The sequence below is a fragment of the Mytilus galloprovincialis genome, chromosome 8, assembly GCF_965363235.1.
Source record: "Mytilus galloprovincialis chromosome 8, xbMytGall1.hap1.1, whole genome shotgun sequence".
NCBI lineage: Eukaryota > Metazoa > Mollusca > Bivalvia > Mytilida > Mytilidae > Mytilus > Mytilus galloprovincialis.
This window is the reverse complement of record NC_134845.1, coordinates 8949740-8972861: the sequence shown is the minus strand read 5'-3', so window position 1 is coordinate 8972861 and position 23122 is coordinate 8949740. Positions and strand designations below refer to the sequence as shown.

At 32.1% G+C, this 23122-nt stretch overlaps 2 protein-coding genes across 6 annotated transcripts in view; one reads left to right on the top strand and one right to left on the bottom strand.

Moving 5' to 3' along the window:
• Positions 1-3825: 3825 nt before the first annotated feature.
• The window catches only part of LOC143085003 (uncharacterized), a 42837-nt gene continuing 23540 nt past the window's right edge, over positions 3826-23122 (bottom strand). For all 5 annotated transcript variants that reach the window (XM_076261122.1, XM_076261124.1, XM_076261125.1 and 2 more), the window contains one exon: positions 3826-4266. In XM_076261122.1, coding sequence (XP_076117237.1) covers positions 4159-4266 — 108 coding nt within the window. In that variant the 3' untranslated portion in view covers positions 3826-4158. The remainder of the gene's footprint in view (positions 4267-23122) is intronic.
• Positions 5800-17456, top strand: LOC143042901 (uncharacterized). The gene is made up of 5 exons (XM_076215412.1): positions 5800-5920; positions 6963-7593; positions 9051-9215; positions 13314-13380; positions 16657-17456. Exons 1-5 carry the CDS (start codon positions 5886-5888, stop codon positions 17454-17456), a joined length of 1698 nt encoding a protein of 565 aa, XP_076071527.1. The 5' UTR covers positions 5800-5885.

The window sequence follows — 23122 nt, the reverse complement described above, 5'->3', positions numbered from 1 at the left end:
TGGACATTGGTGAAAGCCTTTTTGAGTTATTGTCCGAAGTGTTAAAAATCCCCCTTTTTTTATGAATAAAGCTCCATAAATCCAAAACTTAAAATCTGAAATTTATAAAAATTGAAAGGGAGCTTACATCAATAGATATAAACAATTCACCAAAGTTTCATGGACATTGGTGAAAGCCTTTTTGAGTAATTGTCCGAAGTGTTAAAAATCCCCCTTTATTTATGAATAAAGCCCCATAAATCCAAAACTTAAAATCTGAAATTAAAAAAAAAACGAAAGGGAGCTTACATCAATAGATATAAACAATTCACCAAAGTTTCATGGACATTGGTGAAAGCCTTTTTGAGTTATTGTCCGTAGTGTTAAACATCCCCCTTTATTTATGAATAAAGCCCCATAAATCCAAAACTTAAAATCTGAAATTAAAAAAAAACGAAAGGGAGCTTACATCAATAGATATAAACAATTCACCAAAGTTTCATGGACATTGGTGAAAGCCTTTTTGAGTTATTGTCCGAAGTGTTGAAAATCCCCCCTTTTTTATGAATAAAGCCCCATAAATCCAAAACTTAAAATCTGAAATTTATACAAATTGAAAGGGAGCTTACATCAATAGATATAAACAATTCACCAAAGTTTCATGGACATTGGTGAAAGCCTTTTTGAGTTATTGTCCGAAGTGTTGAAAATTCCCCCTTTTTTCATGAATAAAGCCCCATAAATCCAAAACTTAAAATCTGAAATTAAAAAAAAACGAAAAGGAGCTTACGTCAATAGATATAAACAATTCACTTAAGTTTCATGGAAATTGGTGAAGGTGTTTTTGAGTTATTGTCCGAAGTGTGGACGACGGACGGCCAGACGGACGGACAGACGGACGGACGGACGGACAACGGTATACCATAATACCTCCCGTCCCGGGCGTATAAAAACTACCTTGACCAAAAACTTTAACCTGAGACTCCACTCGCATTATCATTTTCCATGTTCAATGGACAATGAAATTGGGTAAAAAATCTAATTTGGCCTAAAAAGTAAAAAGATCAACCAAAAGCGAACATGTGTACTAAGTTTCAAGTTGATTGGACTTCAGCTTCATCAAAAACTACCTTGACCAAAAACTTTAACCTGAGACTCGCACTTTTAATATCTATGTTCAGTGGACCATGAAAATGGGGTCAAAAGTTTAATTTTGTTTTAAAATAAGAAAGATCATATCATAAGGAACATGTGTACTAAGTTTCAAGTTGATTGGACTTCCGCTTCATCAAAAACTACCTTGACCAAAAACTTTAACCTGAAGTGGGACGAACAGACGGAAGGACGCACAGACCAGAAAACATAATGCCCCTCTACTATCGTAGGTAGGGCATAAAAAAAGTTATGTAGGGTATAATTTTTTTTACCCATCTGTCAGTCCTGTTTTTCATTGCAACTCCTCTGAAACCAAACTACAGAATTTGAACTTTGTACATAATAATGACACACTATTTAGATGTGCGTATCCACAAGAAATTATTAATCTTTTTTTTTAAATGTATATGTTAAAATGTTACTTCATGGATTTGAAAGATGCACATAATACAAGGCTTACACATAAAAGAGGGCCGAAAGATATCAGAAGGACATTCAAAATCATAAATAAACAAGAATGTGTCCAAAGTACACGAATGCCCCACTCGCAATATCATTTTCCATGTTCAATGGACTGTGAAATTGGATAAAAAATATCATTAGGCATTAAAATTAGAAAGATAATATCATAAGGAACATGTGTACTAAGTTTCAAGTTGATTGGACTTCAACTTCATCAAAAACTACCTTGACCAAAAACTTTAACCTGAAGCGGGACAGACGGACAAACGAGCGGACAGACAGACAGACAGAAGGACGAACGGACACACAGACCAGAAAACATAATGCCCCTCTACTATCGTAGGTGGGGCATAAAAATAAACTGACATTGCCATGGCTAAAAAAGACGAAACACAAAAACAATTGTACACAAAACACAACATAGAAAAACAAAGACTTTGCAAACAACCCCTCTGAATTGCTCCAAAAGTGACACCCGTCGTGTTGCTCATGTTAGTACAAACCCCGTAGTTAGTTTTATTCGGTAGGTCATATTCATGAAAAAGGAACGGAATTATAGTTCCAACAAACCAAACATATCTACTATCATCTGTGAAACTAATAATTGTAACGGTCAACCAACTGGTGATGGCGTTGGTAAAATTTATGAAGATATGATTTAAACTTCACCATTTGGAACTCTTGGTTTGATGGCTTCATTGTGAGCAGCACAATCCTATCAAGGAAATCATGATAGGAAATACAAGCCCAGGAATATCATATCAATTGGAAGATATATACTCCGTATGCAGGCCCTGATGGAATGTTGCCACATAGAAATCATGATTGGAAATACAAGCCCGGGAATATCGTATCAATTGGAAGATATATACTCTGTATGCAGGCCCTGATGGAATGTCGCCACATATAAATCATGATTGGAAATACAAGCCCGGGAATATCGTATCAATTGGAAGATATATACTCCATATGCAGGCCCTGATGGAATGTTGCCACATAGAAATGAAAAGTTCACTATTGGGAAGCAGAAATCATCTCTTTTGTTTTAAAGTTTTTTTTTATTCGACCCTCATTGTCAATTTCTAGATGTAAGTCAAGATATGAGGCCGACTTAACTGTATCTGTTGTATCCTTTATCTCTAATTCAATGGGATAGACACCTTCAACATAGTAACCAAATTTTGAAGTAAGGGTTACATGGGAAGTATAGGCACATCAGATAAATAACTTTATGGAGTACATCAAATTCAAAAAAACTATAATGAAAAAAAAACCAATAAACACAGCCACTATCATTTAAGGTTATTGTAGTTATCTCTGATAAATATAAAGTACCGAACTAATAAAATAAATTAATTGAGATGAAAAGTTTTGTCTTTTGCATAATTAAAGCTGCCATTTTTCTACACAAGGAACTAGCATACATATTGAAACAGATGATTGATAAAACAGTTTGCTTATATTAAATGTGAATGAAGTGAATACAATTATACATGACCCTTTAAAAAATAATGAGTCTTTATTGGCAATATCTGATGCACTATAAATTTTAGATTTCGATACCTTATTATGGATTTCGGTAATTTGAGGAATTAAAGGTATTCAATGTACCCAACTTTATATCATAAAATTGAAAATGGAAATGGGGAATGTGTCAACAAGACAATAACCCAACAAAAGAGCAGACAAACAGCTGAAGACCAACAATGGGTCTTAAATACAGCATTATTAGGAGGAGTGCTTCAGCTGGCCCCTAAACAAAAATGTGTACTAGTTCAGTGATAATGGACATCATACTCAACTCTGAAAATATATAAAAGAAACTAAAATTGAAAATACTACAAGACTTGACATGTTTTATGAAATCTCTGGTCAACATGGTTAACATCAGATGGTTATTGCCTACCGTAGTATTTTAAAAGAACAGAAAAGTATACCCAAGTGTTTTAATACTCTTTAAGTAAAAAATAATCCACTACACCTGCCAATATCACTAATGAGAATACATCTGGTAATACTAGAACTACTTCATTAGTGCTTCTAGTATTTTTACTAGCTCTTTTAAACATTTTGAGTACCGCTGTAGTAAATATTCAAGAAATATGAGTCACTTGTGTCATTTTCCATGTTTAAACAGTTTTTTTTAACATTGAATATGTACACAAAAATTCAAAAGCATCAAAATAAAAATATTAAAATAACAATATTAAAATAACAAGAACAAGTACATGTGGATTAAAATGTAGTATTACTGTACTTTTATTTGGACAAAAGCAACTATTGTAAATAATGAAATTGCATAAATTCTTATTAAGATTCCATATTTGTAAAATAAAGCATTAATACAAAACATTAATACATGCCATGATTGCAATTTGATTGCATAATTTGAGCAACTTTAAGATAATGACCTTTAAAATGTAGTGCATCAATGTTATATCAACAACATTATAAAAAAGATTCCTTAAAACGTCATAGGCCTGCTAACTTTTTTTATAAGATCTCTATAGTCTTATCATCACATTTATTTCATATTTATTGTCATGTTGTATATGTGTGACATTATCTTTTCTTGTAAACACATGGGTCTAACTGTATGTTAGGTGTTAGTTCTTCTGGTGAACCAATCTTCTTAAAGTCTGCCAGTATAAACATTGCATTGCTTGTGTCCTAAAATAAACAAAAAAATCACATCAATTAATTAATCATTTTAGTTTGATTTTATAAGTCTATCTTATCATGTCTTTCTTTAATTTTCATATGAAAATTCTATTGAAACAATATCTTATTTCCTTTTCTTAAGATACACATAAACAAGAGGCTTGCTGCTCACAGAAAGCTATTCAATCAAGAACTCGAAGTGGTGAAGTAGAAATCATTCCTTCATAAATTTGTCATCACAAGTTGAATGGTTGACTGTTATGGAATATCCGTTTCAAAAATGATAGCAGATATGTTCCAAATGTTGTACCTACAATATGGACCCCTTTACCCCAAACTCCACCTACTAACTAAAGACCTTTTTTTACTAAAATTGAGCAACATCAAAGGTGATATACATGGAGCAGGATCTGCTTATAAGATCAGTCATTTTTTTTTTGGACTTAGGATTTTTAATTTCCCTTGATATCAATCGACTTTATTTTAAAACCACATGCAAAATATTTAGAAGATACCAGTCATGTGGCTCCAGTTCATATCACTCTGAAGCACTGTTAGAAAAAAAATAAAAGATTCACTTTAAGTCAAAAGTTGTTCGACTTTCAACTTGTCATGTTAAAATTTTAAAATGGCAATAATTTGGTTCTTTTGATATATTTCAAAAGCTACTAGGTTAAACAAATCTCTTAATTAGAGTATGTTCTAGTTTGCCAAATTAGCACATTTAAATATACATGTATTGTCATTTGCTTGCATTCTTGACTTCGTGGCTTGATAAAACATGTAAAACCCAGGATCTGAAATGTTCTGTATCCAAAATTTGCCAATGATGATAATATAAACCCTAGACACAGGGATCAGTAAATTATGATACAAAAAAAATATTGAAAATTTTACCAAGACAAACGCGTTTCAAAAAAAATAATGCATAATTGAGGTGTCATTTCTTTATCATTTATAATGTACATGTGATAAATTCACAAACAGTTTGTTTAGTATTTATAGTTATATTACAACTATTTCTATGTGAAATTTGTATAAATTTGGCCAGATTAAAAAATTCTATATTTTATGGCTAATTAAAACTCTTTATAGCACAGGCACGAGTGCCTGTGTTTTATAGGTTAAATCCATTGTACATGCAGTACCGGTATATATAGCATAAAGATTTATCTCAATTTAACACATTTACAAATGAAACATTCCAGTTAAAAATCATTTTCCATTTAAAATAAATTTGGTAGTTATTTATCAAACACAAACTATCCAGACTGATACATACTGTGAGTTGCCTTTAACATGTGAATATATGACAACCCATAATTAGGTACAAACTCTATTTCTTTCTTGGTTTGTACTTTTATGATGTGCTATATCATTAAGAGTTGTCTTTCTTAACATACATATACATGTATATATTTGTTAGGTATGTAATGTTACTTTTTATAGAAAAGGGGATTTCCATTAAATTACATTGTTAAGAATTTACTGCTCAACCAAATAACTGGAAAAATCAGGTAAAGGAAACATGATTTCAATATATAAAATTCATCTTTCAAGACTTAATGTCTTTAGACTTTATGTCTTCATATAGTTAACTAACTACATAAGATTCCTTACAATTTTCAATGACAGATTTACTTTCACTTTTCATACAAATAAGGTAAACACATTTTTCATCAAATTAACTGTAATGTAATGCTGAAGACTTCAATCTTCAAATATGGCGATGATGTGCAGTACTAAGCTTAAAAGTTTATAACGTTTTGTAAGCCTGTATTTGTTCTTATAAATTTTCTTTTGATTATACACACACATTTATCTTCCAAAATGGTGGTTCATAAATATAATATATAATAATTTGTCATATAAAGTATTAATTTTGAACAAAAACGTTTATCCCTTTTTTTTGTAATTAGACATTTACTGAGAAGACTATACATAATATATATTAAGTATCATAAATAGGTCTGTTTTAAATATACAATGCCATGGTCTTACAATGATCGATGCTCAATAAGGGGCCAGTAAAAATATTATAATAGCAAGAAAAACTAGGTCCCCAAAAACACAAAGTCATTAGGAATAAATTTATACAAAATACTGCAGTTTTAGCAACCAAAATTGAGTACATGTATAAGAAATGAAGTCAAAATGTCTTTTCAAAACACTTAGGAGCATAAAAATACCTGTTATATCATTATTAGAATTGATAAGACAACCTTTATTTGTTCTGGCTGTATTAAATCTAGAACCATGATTACAAGATAAAAGGTCAATACAGTTTTTTATGAACTGTCTTGTTTTACCCTCCTTCGGTACATAAGTGATAATTCTGCTTTTTGAGGGACTGGTATATCAACCAGTTTGTATCAATAGTTGTTTGACCATACAAAACATTACCTTGAATTATACATCCATTGTATTGGCAAAAATTCTAAATAAAGGCAAACATCAATGAAAATTTTTAAGTGGTTTCTTTTTTGTATCCCTCAGCGTTTTAAACTTCATATGATCCTTTCCCTTGTCCTTGATTAATTTTGTGTCTGATAAGGATAGTGACAAATTTATTTAATCTCTGGTTTAAAAATGCAACTAATTGAGAAAGATTGGTCTATATAAAAAAATACTAATAAAAATCTTTAAAGATTCTGTTGAAAAAACATGAAATAACTTATACTGATAACAATTAAACATGTTTCCAGGATGGACAGAGAAGACCGTAGACGTTACTTTGTGGTGGGATCTGTCATCATAGAAGTGGTCACACCAATACTACAACAACGTATAAAGGACGACCAATCATTCCGTGCGTTTGGCACTCTACAAGACTACCTCAATAACTCACAGATCAAACATATCCTATTTCATCTAAGACATAACAATGTTTGGTGCTGTAACGATACCAATAACTGTGTACATATTGGATCCCTTCCATTGAATTACAGGCAGTGGAATACCCTGTACAGTAAGACACCAGGTCCATGTCCCCACAACTGTCATTGTAAATACACAGCTAATGCTGTCGAGCTTAATGACCCTGACATCAGCTTGTGCTGTGTAATCTTACTTAACTGTTGTAACCTTACATCAAATGAATATAACACTATTCAGAACTTACGACAGATGAAAAATAATTTTCTGAGTCACAACACTGAAGGTGCAATAACAGCTGATGAGTACAAATCAGTATGGCCAGACCTGACAGCTTATGTTTTACAGCTTGATTATACAAAGGAGGACATCCTAATTAGGATAGAGAATAGACCACTGGACGAAGCACTCTGTCATAAATATAATGCTATACTACTAGATATTCACCAAAAACTTGACGAGGTTAGTTTTGAAAACATTTGCTCAATGAAAGTATAAGATATCTTTTTTTTGGTCATCATCTTCTATTATTAGATGCTCTTATTTTAAAAATGTGTCTTTTCATATAAATTAAAATGATACATATACATAGATATCATAAAATTGAGAAAGGAAATGGGGAATGTGTAAATGCAACAACAACCCGGCCATAGAGCAGACAACAGCCGAAGGCTACCAATGGGTCTTCAATGAAACGAGAATTCCCACACCCGTAGGTGTCCTTCAGCTGGCCCCTAAAAAATATGTATACTAGTAAAATAATGGACGTCATTTTCTCCTTCAGTCATAGAACGCTATGTTGTGTCTTCAGATATAAATATGAACCATAACTGAATCACCAACTAATAAATCCTTTAAAAAGAATTTATTTAAGTTTGCAGAAATTTCTATGGAAAAATAAATAGTTAAATAATAACAGTAACTTTTGCAATTGTTGTTAAGAAAGTGATTTTTACACAAGCATTTGTAATGGAATTATGATGTGCTACTGACTACAGAGCCCTCAGGTGAATTTATAATTCAGGATTTGAAAAAAACTTTATCAATCAAATGAAAACCACATGATCAGGAGTCACACAACATTTACATGACAATGTTTTGTGTATTGTGGAGGATGTTATATTGGATTTTTCGCAAAAATATATATATATCAAATTATTTTCACTTCGCCTTTAAAAACGCTTAAAAATTAATTAGATTAGACTGTTGGTTTTCCTGCTTGAATTGTTTTACACTAGTCAATTTCGGGCCCTTTGTAGCTTGTTGTTCGGTGTGAGCCAAGGCTCTGTGTTAAAGTCAGTACATTTACCTATAATGGTGTACTTTTTTAAAATTGTTATTTGGATGGAGAGATGTCTCATTGGCACTCACACCACATCTTCCTATATCTATTTCGCATTGATGAATGATTTAGGGTTGAATATTATTGATTTAGAGGATAGTTACTTCATTGCAATCTCCTTATTTTTATATTCTGCCGGAAATAGAAAATCCATACGGGATGAGGCCGAAGATCGAGTCCCCTATGGATTTGTAGGGCTTCAGTAGTGAACTGTATTTATCGCATGCAAGACTTTTTCTGCTGGGTTTTGTAGAAAAAACAATGAAGTACAACAACATAAATAGATGACGTCACCATTAATAGTAGACGTGAACCCCCCTATGAAATCTACTGATCCTAAGGGGGTCACCACATGACAACTTTTAACCAATCACAACGTATAATGAACCTGCGGCGGCTTAAGACTGTAATTTATATGGACATATGTAACATGCAAGATTCTTCAAGAATATGTATGTATGAGTGACACCTAGAATACCCAGTGACAGCAAAACGATCATACTTTCCTTTTGCAATTGAATTCATTTATCATTCCTCTATTTCATCTGATAAAAATGTCACATTTAACTAATTTTAGATTGGTGCATCAATCCAAGGAGTTGATGAAACCATTCAAAGAATTGACACCACCACTAATGCAATATGTAGAACAGTTCAGAGAAATGAAACTGCTGTAAATAGAATAGACCAGACTGTCACAGGAACTAATACAGCAGTAATGGGAATACAAGCTACCATGGAGGTAAATTGTTAAAGAAAAATCTTTTGAAATAACTATATATTTCTCTTTGTTATCTTTGTTGTCTGATTACCTGCTTCATGACTGACTTTTATATTTATATTCTATACTATGCAAATTATTCATCCTTCATAAACAAACTCATTGGTGTAAAAAAATAATGGTAACAATGAAGTAATAATGTTATGTTACATGAACAAAATTTGCATATTAATTTCATGGAAAATAAAGGCAGCAGTGGTTTACAGCTGTTCAAAATTCATAAATCGATAGAGAAAAAACAAATCCGGGGTTACAATCTAAAACTGAGGGAAACGTATCAAATATAAGAGAACTACGACACAACAGAAACACAACATTAAAATGTTACACACACAAGAACGAACTATACCGGTAATATAACAATGGCAATTTTCCTGACTCGGTACAGGGTATTTTAAGAAACTAATTTTCTCTATAGATACAGAGGAAAATATTTTCAGACAGAAAATTTACAAAAATTTACCAAATTAATGAAAATTGTTAACTAGAGGCTCTAAAGAGCCTGTGTCGCTCACCTTGGTCCATGTGAATATTAAACAATGGACACAGATGGATTCATGACAAAATTGTGTTTTGGTGATGGTGATGTGTTTGTAGATCTTACTTTACTAAACATTCTTGCTGCTTACAATTACCTCTATCTATAACAGTACTTTCTGTGGAAAATGTTATTGAAAATCTTCAAATTTTAAGAAAATTGTTAAAAATTGACTATGAAGGGCAATAACTCCTTAGGGGGTCAATTGACTATTTTGGTCAGACTGACTTATTTTTAGTTCTTACTTTGCTGTACATTATTGCTGTTTACAGTTTATCTCTATCTATAATAATATTCAAGATAATAACAAAAAAACAGCAAAATTTCCTCAAAATTACCAATTCAGGGGCAGCAACCTAACAACCGATTATCCGATTCATCTGAACATTTCAGGGCAGATAGATCGTGACCTGATCAACAATTTTACTTCCTCTCAGATTTGCTCTTAATGCTTTGGTTTTTGAGTTATAAGCCAAAAACTGCATTTTACCCCCATGTTCTATTTTTAGCCAAGGTGGCCATCTTGGTTTGTTGGCCGAGTTACCGGACACATTTTTTTAACTAGATACCCAATGATGATTATGGCTAAGTTTGGTTAAATTTGGCACAGTAGTTTCAGAGCAGAAGATTTTTCTAAAAGATTACTAAGATTTACGAAAAATGGTTAAAAATTAACTATAAAGGGCAATAACTCCTAAAGTGGTCAACTGACCATTTTGGTCATGTAATCGTATTTGTAGATCTTACTTTGCTGAACATTATTGCTGTTTACAGTTTATCTCTATCTATAATAATATTCAAGATAATAACCAAAAACAGTAAAATTTCCTTAAAATTACCATTTCAGGGGCAGCAACCCAACAACGGAATGTCCAATTCATCTGAAAATTTCAGGGCAGACAGATCTTGACCTGATGAACAATTGTCTTCATGTCAGATTTGCTCTAAATGCTTTGGTTCTTGAGTTATAAGCCAAAAACTGCATTTTACCCCTATGTTCTATTTTTAGCCATGGCGGCCATCTTGGTTGGTTGGCCGGGTCACCGGACACATTTTTAAATCTAGATACCACAATGATGATTATGGCCAAGTTTGGTTAAATTTGGCCCAGTAGTTTCAGAGGAGAAGATTTTTCTAAAAGATTACTAAGATTTACGAAAAATGGTTAAAAAATTGACTATAAAGGGCAATAACTCCTTAAGTGGTCAACTGACCATTTTGGTCATGTTGACTTATTTGTAGATCTTACTTTGCTGAACATTATTGCTGTTTACAGTTTATCTCTATCTATAATAATATTCAAGATAATAACCAAAAACAGCAAAATTTCCTTAAAATTACCATTTCAGGGGCAGCAACCAAACAACGGAATGTCCGATTCATCTGAAAATTTCAGGGCAGATAGATCTTGACCTGATGAACAATTTTACTATATGTGTCAGATTTGCTCTAAATGCTTTGGTTTTTGAGTTATAAGCCAAAAACTGCATTTAACCCCTATGTTCTATTTTTAGCCATGGCGGCCATCTTGGTTGGTTGGGCGAGGCACCGGACACACTTTTTAAACTAGATACCCCAATGATGATTATGGCCAAGTTTGGTTAAATTTGACCCAGTAGTTTCAGAGGAGAAGATTTTTCTAAAAGATTACTAAGATTTACGAAAAATGGTTAAAAATTGACTATAAAGGGCAATAACTCCTAAAGTGGTCAACTGACCATTTTGATCATGTTGACTTATTTGTAGATCTTACTTTGCTGAACATTATTGCTGTTTACAGTTTATCTCTATCTGTAATATATTCAAGATAATAACCAAAAACAGCAAAAATTACTTAAAATTACCAATTCAGGGGCAGCAACCCAACAACAGGTTGTCTGATTCATCTGAAAACTTCAGGGAATATAGATCTTGACCTGATAAACAAATTTACCTCCTCAGATTTGCTCTAAATGCTTTGGTTTCAGAGTTATAAGCCAAAATCTATATTTTACCCCATATGTTCTATTTTTAGCCATGGCGGCCATCTTGGTTGGTTGGCAGGGTCAACAAACACATTTTTAAACTGAATACCCCAATTATTGTGGCTAAGTTTGATTATTTGGCCCAGTAGTTTCATAGTAGAAGATTTTTTTAAAAGTTAAGGACGACGGACAACAACAACCGCTAAGTGATGAGAAAAGCTCACCTGGCCCTTCCTGTTTGGACCACACAGTAAATCAAAAACAAAGTCAAGTATGCGTATCAAATCAGTTCTTCAATTTCGTTGTATACGATACGATTCTCTGCAAATACATAAATTATAAATCATAAATAACAGTGAAACTAAATTCCGTTATCCATAAAAATAATATACAGCGCATTAATTACTTCTCAATCATAAAAATATAAAGAAACATGTTTCTTGATAAAAGTACAAAGTTTGCACAAATGATTAAATCAATATATTTCATTTACGGAACATTGTTACAATTCTTGCTAAAGAAATGAATGATAAAGTCGGATTAAATATATTCTTACCGATTATGCTCTCTTATAAAAAACATCTTGTGTGTCCAAATAAAATCCAAATAATAAACTGCCGTAAACAAATTGAAATAACATTCATAGGAAAACATAACGTCATAAAGACGGACAACAAATACAGCAAATATATTTAGCGCCGTAAACGTCAATTATTACAAAGAAAAAATAGCTTTTACAAAAAGCTTACCTATAGATTAAAAAGTGACAGCCAAGTGACGATCTATACACTATTAGTGCTTATATATAAATGTATCTTCTATCAAATATTAAAAATAAGAATATAAACAAATATAATTCTTACACTTCCCTTCGGACCCTTTGAACTATCATTTTCTATTTTCAGTGGACCATGAAATTAAGTGTAAAAACTATAATTTGGCATTAAAATTAGAAAGAAACATATCATGGAGAACATATGTACTAAGTTTCAAGTTGATTGAACTTCAACTTCATCAAAAACTACATTGACCAAAAACTTTAACCTGAAGCGGGACGAACAGAAGCACAGACCAGAAAACTTTCGTAGGTGGGGCATACAAACTGAAATCAGGTCATGTGCACACCCATTAAGACATGATCCATGCATATTTTACATAATCAAAACTGTATGAAATTTATAGGTTTTTACCTGGCCTTTAAAAAAAATCTTGTTCCAGTGTTCGCTCTCCTGCTTTGAAAACAGCTTCAGCGGCTGAAAATAAGTTTTCAATTTTCACTGCCAAAAAACAGGATGTTTACAGTGTTGTCTCCCCTTAAAACATGTATATTAATATTATTTTAAATGATTTCAATTATTCAACCTGTTTTAATTGAAAGCTAATTAACTAATTTTTTTTACAATCAAATACAAAAAACATGATACTTTTTCACCAATTAAGTAAATAAACAGGGGTTTCCCTCCATGGTTATTTTTAGTTTGGGAATTACCTCTAGTTTTTTTTTTTATACGAAACTGTTTATAGCACCCTGATATATCTCCTGTTTACTTTTCACAGGAATTGTTATATTATGCAAAAAGAGGAATAACATGTCAATGTTCTATAGACAAGTGTCAACAACAAGGTATTTATTTTTATGTCTATGTTTTATGGACAATTATCTCCAATGAATATGCAAATATTGATATGATGGTCAACTGAATGGAGGGGTCCTAAATTTCTGGATTTTTTTATTTTAAAAAAAATAACACTTATTTATTAAAATTCTTGTGAAAATTATAAAACAATTATTTTTTTTTCTCATAATTTTTTTGGCAGTTAATTTTTTATACTTTGAACCACAAATATCTAATTTTTTTTTATTCTTTTGTGCTCATTTATCTCTTTCCATTATTTTGGGGGGACTATATTTTCTATTCTGTCAACCCAAATCCAGATCCTTAGATATGGATAAAATTCAATCACATAGCAATCCAACAACAGCAATAAATGAAATACTTCTTAAAAGTGCCTTACTGTGAAAGTATAGTGACATATATATAAACATTTTAATGTATGTTTATTCACATAGTTTGGTTGCTAAGTGAATCATAAAATCAACATTTTATTTGTTTATCACCTATTGAATTAGAGAGCTGTTTAGATAATAACCATTTGAATCAAGGGATACAGTTAAATTTGGGATATTTTGGCTTTAGTCATAATTTGATTGATTGGCACATAAATTGAACTTATAAAAAAAAAACACACTATAATAAGAAATTCACTAAAGAAAGAAATTAAACTAGAGGCTCTAAAGAGCCTGTGTCGCTCACCTTGGTCTATGTGACTATTAAACAAAAGAAGCAGATGGATTCATGACAAAATTGTATTTTGGTGATGTTGGTGTGTTTGTACATCTTACTTTACTGAACATCCTTGCTGCTTACAATTATCTCTATCTATAATGAACTTGGCCCAGTAGTTTCAGTGGAAAATGTTAGTAAAAATTTACAAATTTTATAAAAATTGTTGAAAATTGACTATAAAGGACAATAACTCCTTAGGGGGTCAATTGACCATTTCGGTCATGTTGACTTATTTGTAAATCTTACTTTGCTGAACATTATTGCTGTTTACAGTTTATCTCTATCTATAATAATATTCAAGACAATAACCAAAAACAGCAAAATTTCCTTAAAATTACCAATTCAGGGGCAGCAACCCAACAACGGGTTGTCCAATTCATCTGAAAATTTCGGGGCAGATAGATCTTGACCTGATAAACAATTTAACCCCATGTCAGATTTGCTCTAAACGCTTTGGTTTTTGAGTTATAAGCCAAAAACTGCATTTTACCCCTATGTTCTATTTTTAGCCATGGCGGCCATCTTGGTTGGATGGCCGGGTCATCGAACACATTTTTTAAACTAGATACAACAAAGATGATTGTAGATAAGTTTGGATTAATTTGGCCCAGTAGTTTCAGAGGAGAAGATTTTTGTAAAAGATTACTAAGATTTACGAAAAATGGTTAAAAATTGACTATAAAGGGCAATAACTCCTAAAGGGGTCAACTGACCATTTCGGTCATGTTGACTTATTTGTAAATCTTACTTTGCTGAACATAATGGCTGTTTACAGTTTATCTCTATCTATAATAATATACAAGATAATAACCAAAAACAGCAAAATTTCCTTAAAATTACTAATTCAGGGGCAGCAACCCAACAACAGGTTGTCAGATTCATCTGAAAATTTCAGGGTAGATAGATCTTCACCTGATAAACAATTTTACCAAATGTCAGATTTGCTCTAAATGCTTTGGTTTTTAAGTTATAAGCAAAAAACTGCATTTTACCCTTATGTTCTATTTTTAGCCGTGGCGGCCATCTTGGTTGGTTGGCCGGGTCACCGGACACATTTTTTAAACTAGATACCCCAAAGATAATTGTGGCCAAGTTTGGATAAATTTGGCCCAGTAGTTTCAGAGGAGAAGATTTTTGTAAAAGATTACTAAGATTTATGAAAAATGGTTAAAAATTGACTATAAAGGGCAATAACTCCTATATGGGTCAACTGACCATTTCGGTCATGTTGACTTATTTGTAAATCTTACTTTGCTGAACATTATTGCTGTTTACAGTTTATCTCTATCTATAATAATATTCAAGATAATAACCATATAACGGCAAAATTTCCTTAAAATTGCCAATTCAGGGGCAGCAACCCAACAACGGGTTGTCCGATTCGTCTGAAAATTTCAGGGCAGATAGATCTTGACTTAATAAACAATTTAACCCCATGTCAGATTTGCTCTAAATGCTTCGGTTTCAGAGTTATAAGCCAAAAACTGCATTTGACCCCTATGTTCTATTTTTAGCCATGGTGGCCATCTTGGTTGGTTGGCCGGGTAACCGAACACATTTTTTAAACTAGATACCCCAATGATTATTGTGACCAAGTTTGGTTAAATTTGGCCCAGTAGTTTCAGAGGAGAAGATTTTTGTAAAAGTTAACGACGACGGACGACGCCGGACGACGCCGGACGCCGGACGCCAAGTGATGAGAAAAGCTCACTTGGCCCTTCGGGCCAGGTGAGCTAAAAATATTGTATAGTGATGTTTATAAAGAACAAGTAACTGATATGATTAAGCTACAAAATTGACCCTTGTGTAATTAATTTCCACTCAAAAAAGAATATCGATAATTTTATTATTAAAAGGGTACACAGCCAAAATTTCCTCACATGAATTTCACATGAATCTCGCGTGAAATTCACATGAAAAATTTCACGTGAGACTCACCTCAATCGAGCTTATACATGAAACTCACGTGAAAACTTTCATGTGAATTTCGCGTGAATTGAGAATCTGATGTGAAATTTTTTACATAAATTTCACGTGAAATTTACAACAATTTCTTTTTATATTTTTCATGATTTTGATTAAATTTGAAAATTAATGTTATTTGAATTAATCTATTTTAAAAATTCATGTGAATTTCACATGAAAAAAAAAATACGTGATTTTCACATGAAATTCACATGAGTTTCACATGAGAATCATGTGAAACTCACAAAAACTATTTCACGCGAGTTTCACGTATAGGCTCGTTTGAGGTGAAATTGATGTGAATTTCACGTGAGATTCACATGAATTTATATTCACATGAAATTGATGTGAGTGAAATTTGCCTGTGTAAAAGATAAATGTTTCTTCTACTTTAATATTATCAAATATTAATTCATCTAAAAAAATATATAAATTGTAAGAACAAATCATACAATCAATCTGTTTTTTTTATATAAGGCTATTCATATGTTCATGGTACACAACTGAATCAGCATAAATCTACTATTTGTGTATTTATTTATAAAAAAAATGTTTCTGTTATTTTTAGTATCATACCTATATTGCAGTAAAACAAGTCAAAGAGAGCATAAAACCCTACAAACTAGGACATTCTATCTTCACACAACACCATGAGATATACCTGACATCAGTAGTTGGTGATGACTGGAGTAGTGGAGTAACAGATATAGTGATGATGGATGATGGTAGACTGGTGATGTGTTTACATGAACAGAGGGGACTACTGATCTGTAATACAGATGGATCACAGGTAGACAGTATATATGAACAGGGTAGACCATTCAGAGTTACAGCAGTAAACAACTCTACAGTAGCTGTTACACTGAGTTTGTGTATAGGGATGTATGACATACACAACAAACTCAAACTTAAATCAATAAAAGTTCCTGGACTGTATTGGGTGGGTGGTATTACAACTATACACAACAAGTTAGTTGTAAGTGGTGAGAACTGCCTACATATCATAGATCATCAGACAGGAGAGGTGGTGCAGACAATACACAATGAGCATTATCCTGGCAGGTTACATGGTTCTGGTGACAGATTATTCTACAGTGATAGATGCAACAACAACAAGCTGCACTGGTACAGTTATACTGATGACAGACATCACACCCTAACATTACCATCAAAACCCTTGAGTATGACTACACTACAAGATGGCAGTCTGTATGTGTTGTGTATTGATGGATCAGTACAACATGTGTCAGTTGATGGTAAACAGTATAAACCAGTGAAGACATTTCAATCCACTCCAGGTTTGCATTATGTGATTCATTATAATCTCATACAAAGAAAACTGGTATTCTTAGATAATAAACTTATTAAAATCTTCAATGAACTGTAATCAAATATATTAATAATTTTATTCTGATATTGAAGTATTTGTTAAACTCAATGATTATTATCATTATATTGATGTCAATTAAGTTAGATATAATATTTTTGAGTACATTTGTACATTGAAAAGGAATGTGAGGTGTCTACAATGTCATGGTTATATTGATGCAGTCTTCACGACGAGTGGCAGCCCAGGCAGCCCAGGCTGGTGAAATTACTCTCTGGCCTGTAAAAATCATACCTACAGGCCAACAGAATCTAACTAAATATTTTCAAAAATTGAGCTGCGGGCCTGTAGATTTAGCAGTTCAGCGTGAAGACTGTTGATGACATCAAATCTTAACATTATCATCAACACCCGTCAAGTTAATCACATTACAAGATGGCAGTATTTTGTATGTAAGTGAACAGTCAGTTCTGAGGGAAAGCAATCAAATCAAATAGAACTATTGTCCATTGGACTTTAATATATTTGCTGAAAAAATTCTTAAAATTCAATTAATATTTTTTCCTCGATGTATGTTGATATATGATATATCCTTTATATATCATAGATTAAAGGGAAAATTCACGATTTTTTACTTATGGTTTAAATATGTTCATTATGACATAATATATATATTTACAAAGTTTTATCGCTATATGTGCAGTAATAAAGGAGAAATTCAATAATTAATGAAAAAATATTAACAACTTCCGTGACGTTTTCTCCTGGTTTTTGCATGCTGGGATTTAAAATACAATCAATAAAAGTCTTGGTTTTTAATGATATTTTAACGTAATCGTAAGCGCGCCGATGACTTATGCTTCATCTTATAACCAGCCGATAATAAGAAGATAAAACGCACAGACATCCAATGTACATATTCATGAGATAAATTTTCTATGTTAAACGTATATATCCGAATTAATTTTTTAGACAACACAAAAAGTTATAAATTTATTTTTGATTAATGCATTTTCGGACTGATAAGGTGAACAAATTAAAGTACAATAATCTGTAAAGACAATATGTTAGTGTACTCTTATTGACCTTTTACTGTCTCTGCTATGACTAGGTTTATACGATGTGTGTATTCACGGTTCTGTGGCAATACTCGTAGATGACTTGTTGAAAGGTAAATTGTTATTTGCACTTCGATATTTAACCACGCCTCTAGGGCACACCTTGCCAGGTGTGACTGTCTATTGGGATTAGTGGGTTATAAAACAAGGGAGCATTTAATACACACATTTAAACTACATATTCAAGTTGGTGAGAAATGAAAATAGATCGCCGTGGAATTATTTAATTATATTTGGTGCTATTATTTATTTGAATTCAAATAAATTAATTTACTAAGAAATAAACAATTTTCGGTTAAAGACGGGAAAAACTTAATTCATGTGTCAGAATGAAATGATATACATCTCTTGTCCTTGATTTATGTCTCATAAAAAGGGGAACTTAGAAATTAGAAATAGCTTTACCAAAGCATTTTGATTGTCTTTATCATGCCAAAAAATGTACGAGAACACTTACATTTAGACTTTGAAACCAATGTATTAAACTATTAATTAATATCTGAAACTATCTGAAGATAACTCTACCGAAGCGGAATATAATATGTACGAATAAAGAAAAAATACTTTTGTTTTTAAATCTTTGCACATTAATGATTAATTATTGTTATCTATTGTTCATTTAATTACTTAATTAGTACCTAAAATATGTCTACCGCTTGGCATTTAATCTCGGTGTGGTAGGAAACGATTATTACATATAGATTATATTATTTGGATGAGGATTTGAGCTAGCCTTAATTAATTAGTTAACATACATTCGAGACCAAAGGATATTAACTTTGATAATTCAATTAACTTATTCACATATTTTTCTCTTATGATTTGTGCGTGCTTGTTTCTATAGGACAGTGTATATATGGTCCAAAAAATAAGATCATAACTAAAAATGTCTTGTTCGGAGAATGATAGTACTAACAGTTGTTCCAGTCCGTCAAGAGAGGTAGCTTTTGACGAGTATGGTCAATTTGGGTACGCACTAGAGCCAGAGTATACCGAAGAAGAGCTCCATGAAATGGAAGCTGCAGAAAGTTCCCGAAATCAAGATATCCTTAGCAACCCTCGCCATTTTAACCGACAGATTTGTGTTCGTGTACTAAATGCATAGTTATGCCGTTATTGACGGAATGTCTTTGTTGCCACGAATTTACTCTCTTTGATGGTAATATTGAATTGGGTGAATGCATTAGGGACAATATCGATTTCATAACAGTTTGCCTGAACCCAGTTGTTCTTGAAACCAGCTATATTCAATTCAAAATATTTTATTGTTCAAATATCAAATGTACATTTAAACAAAGGGATTGGACAAAAGGCAGCTATATATTTTTTTTGAGGTACAAGCGCCATAGAGGGAGAGCTCCAGACGTACTAACTCACAGCCAAAGCCGACTAATGGCTTATCGTCAGTTTGTTTGTTGGGTCAGAAAAGGGCAACCACATGGCAAGAGAAACAGAGTGACTATTCCAGCTTGTGTTGTTAACATTATTAGGGAAGCATTTCCGTCACAAAATGGTGTTTATGAAGGCTTCAACGAATGTGAAAGTGACACGTCAGACTCAGAATAGTTGTAAAATAGACATATGCTAGATTTGAGGCTCAAAATATTCTTTTGTATATGTATAGATAAAATATATATGTCTGCTTTAATTCTTTCATGTTCACATTTAGTTGAATTATACAAAATTTAAAGAACTTATTTTCCATGTTTTCTGGTATTGTACGAAAGAGAATTGACCTAACAAAAGAACTGCTATCTTAGGCTGTTAGTAACACATGTAGAGCAGTGGGTCGTTGTTGGACATATAAATCTTAGAAAGTGCATCATCTGTTAAATTTGCAGGTCACTGAAAGGGGAAGTCCCATACGGAAGTAGGTGTTGAGAATGATTTTTTTTTTATCCAGTGACACATATTACATGCGTATTCTTGAACGTTTGATACATCATTTACTTAATGTTCTCATCAAAATATTTTAAATCTCACAACGCATGAATACTTTAGCTATTTGAAAAAAAAAGATATTTTAAAAAATTGACAGGAAATTTAAGGATCTTCTTGGAATGGTATCGAAAAATTACGAATAGATATTCTTTTCAAGTGTGAAAAACGTCAACCAAATTTATTCATAATCGGGAACGTCCTTATTAAAATAGTCTTCGTCTCACAACGTATAATACTTTAGCTATTTGACCAACGATGTTTAAAAACAAAAGACAACGAATTTAATGTCATCTTTCCCTATTTTTGAATGTAATGATAAGTCTGTTCAACTGACAAGAATACCCCTAAAGCGGACAAGCAGTTTAATCTTTAAATTGCTGTCATTGAATATCAAGAAAATAAATCCCGAAATTTATTTCGGAAACTTTAATACTCAATAGTTTTCCTAGAAAATATTCACATCCATTTGGGATTATTAGTGTACGTCCAGTTGCATATATATTTATTATTACATGAATGTCGGAACAATTGTGATAATGACGAATGTCTTCCTTTATTCGAGAACAATCTAATTGATATATAAATCTGTGATTTTACTATGTTCATAACTTCGATGAACCAAAGCAAGTTATATATCGACCTGTATTAAAATCAAATTGGTTCTCTTCTTCTTTTTCTTCTTTTGGTATACAATAGTCTATCGAATTCGTTGATTAAATACTGTTGGCATACGTGGACTAGTCTATTTACAAATCTTTTACCCCAATTTACACAAAATGTATGTTTCTTTCTTATGTTCAATGTATATATGTATATATTTTAAATTGCGTTATAGTTCCGTAACTTTCTATCCAGGCGTATAAACGAATCTTCAACAAGTGCGTACATTTTTTAAATCAATATTTCTGGTATGTTTCAATCTGTCCTTTACTATTGACAACGAGTATATATTACATTTTCCTAAATTCACCCTTGGAAAAAATATGTAAATAGATTTTTATTTCTTTAAATCTTTTTTTTGGGGTATTATTTATATTTTATAAATAATATTCTTTACACCAGAAATGTTATTTATAAACAAGCGTATGAGTTAAGTAATGACTAGTATATTATCTCACTTTCGGACACGCAAGACAGAGATGTATATTATATACCTGATAGTTCAAAATAGAAAGTTATAAGTTATCGGCCTTGTACACTGACCAATACCTACAGAAGTGAAACGATGCATGAACTTGCAAGCCCGACAGGAAATCGCTTGAATACCTGGACGTGTCACCTCACACCCCTCACAATACCTTTGGGAGTAATACCTTTAGCCATGCTGGTGATCAGATGAGCGAAGATCCGAATTTATTTGAATAAAATTTATTACTTTAAAGAATTATGAACGAATTAGATTTTCGAAAACAATTTTCACGGAACACTTATTTAAGATTTTAACTTTGACTTTTTCACTAATTCCAATATCAACAGTTTAAAAATAACAGACTATGGTTATTTAAAAAAAATAAGAACATTTTCCGTATCAAGTTAGTTTGTCAGATAAAACAACCGTACGATTGACAAGATATCGACACGCAATTACGACTACATCGGTTACTGTAGTTTTGGTCCTTTGTGGTTTATAGACATATCGTGATTATTATCGTAGAAGATGACAAAATGGCGGACCGCAGAGAATTGATACTCAAAATTTAAAATCCATGGTGATCTCTTATCTAGCGGAATAAAACTTTAATATCTATAAATTTAAGAATTTTTATACAGAATGGACATAATATCAATTTTTGATTTTTTTGCGAAGTTTCCCTTTAAGTAATGTCTATTTATTATTTTTCATTGAAACCTTCCCAAAAATGTTCTTCTTTCCTACTGTACCTTACAGAGATTTTGTTTGTATAAAATATTTTTCTCAAGTTTTGTGAGATATGATTAGGGACTTTTTTCATTTGAATTTTTGTCAGAGTTTGGTATTTTTATGATTTTATGTAATTTTTTTTACAGAAAACATGAATTTATTCCAAAATATATTTTATCTTAACTTTGATATACATGTATGCCAGTCCCAAGCAGCATATAATTATAGGCATGTAATTCAGAGGTTGTCTTTTGTTGTTCTATATTATTTTCAATTTTTTTTAATGATTTTGTACATAAATCGGTGCATCATATGTTTGCTACTTTGAACATTTGTTTTTTATGTTTAGCATAGTATACCTTAATATAGAGTATTGGTTTTGCAGATTGTTCAAGGTTGTACAGTGAACTTCTTGATTCTTATATATAGATCTACGTATAATGCATAACAACAGTTCAAAACTCATCCCAGTTCTACCTTTTTTTCTTTCCAGTTTTTGTTTTTTGTTTGCAAGAACGACAGACAGGCAGACAGACAGACAGACAGACAGACAGACAGACAGACAGACAGACAGACAGCAGACAGACAACAGACAGACAGACAGACAGACAGACAGACAGACAGACAGACAGACAGACAGACAGATAAGATAAGACAAGACAAGACAAGACAAGACAAGACAAGACAAGACAAGACAAGACAAGACAAGACAAGACAAGACAAGACAAGACAAGACAAGACAAGACAAGACAAGACAAGACAAGACAAGACAAGACAAGACAAGACAAGAGACAAGACAAGACAAG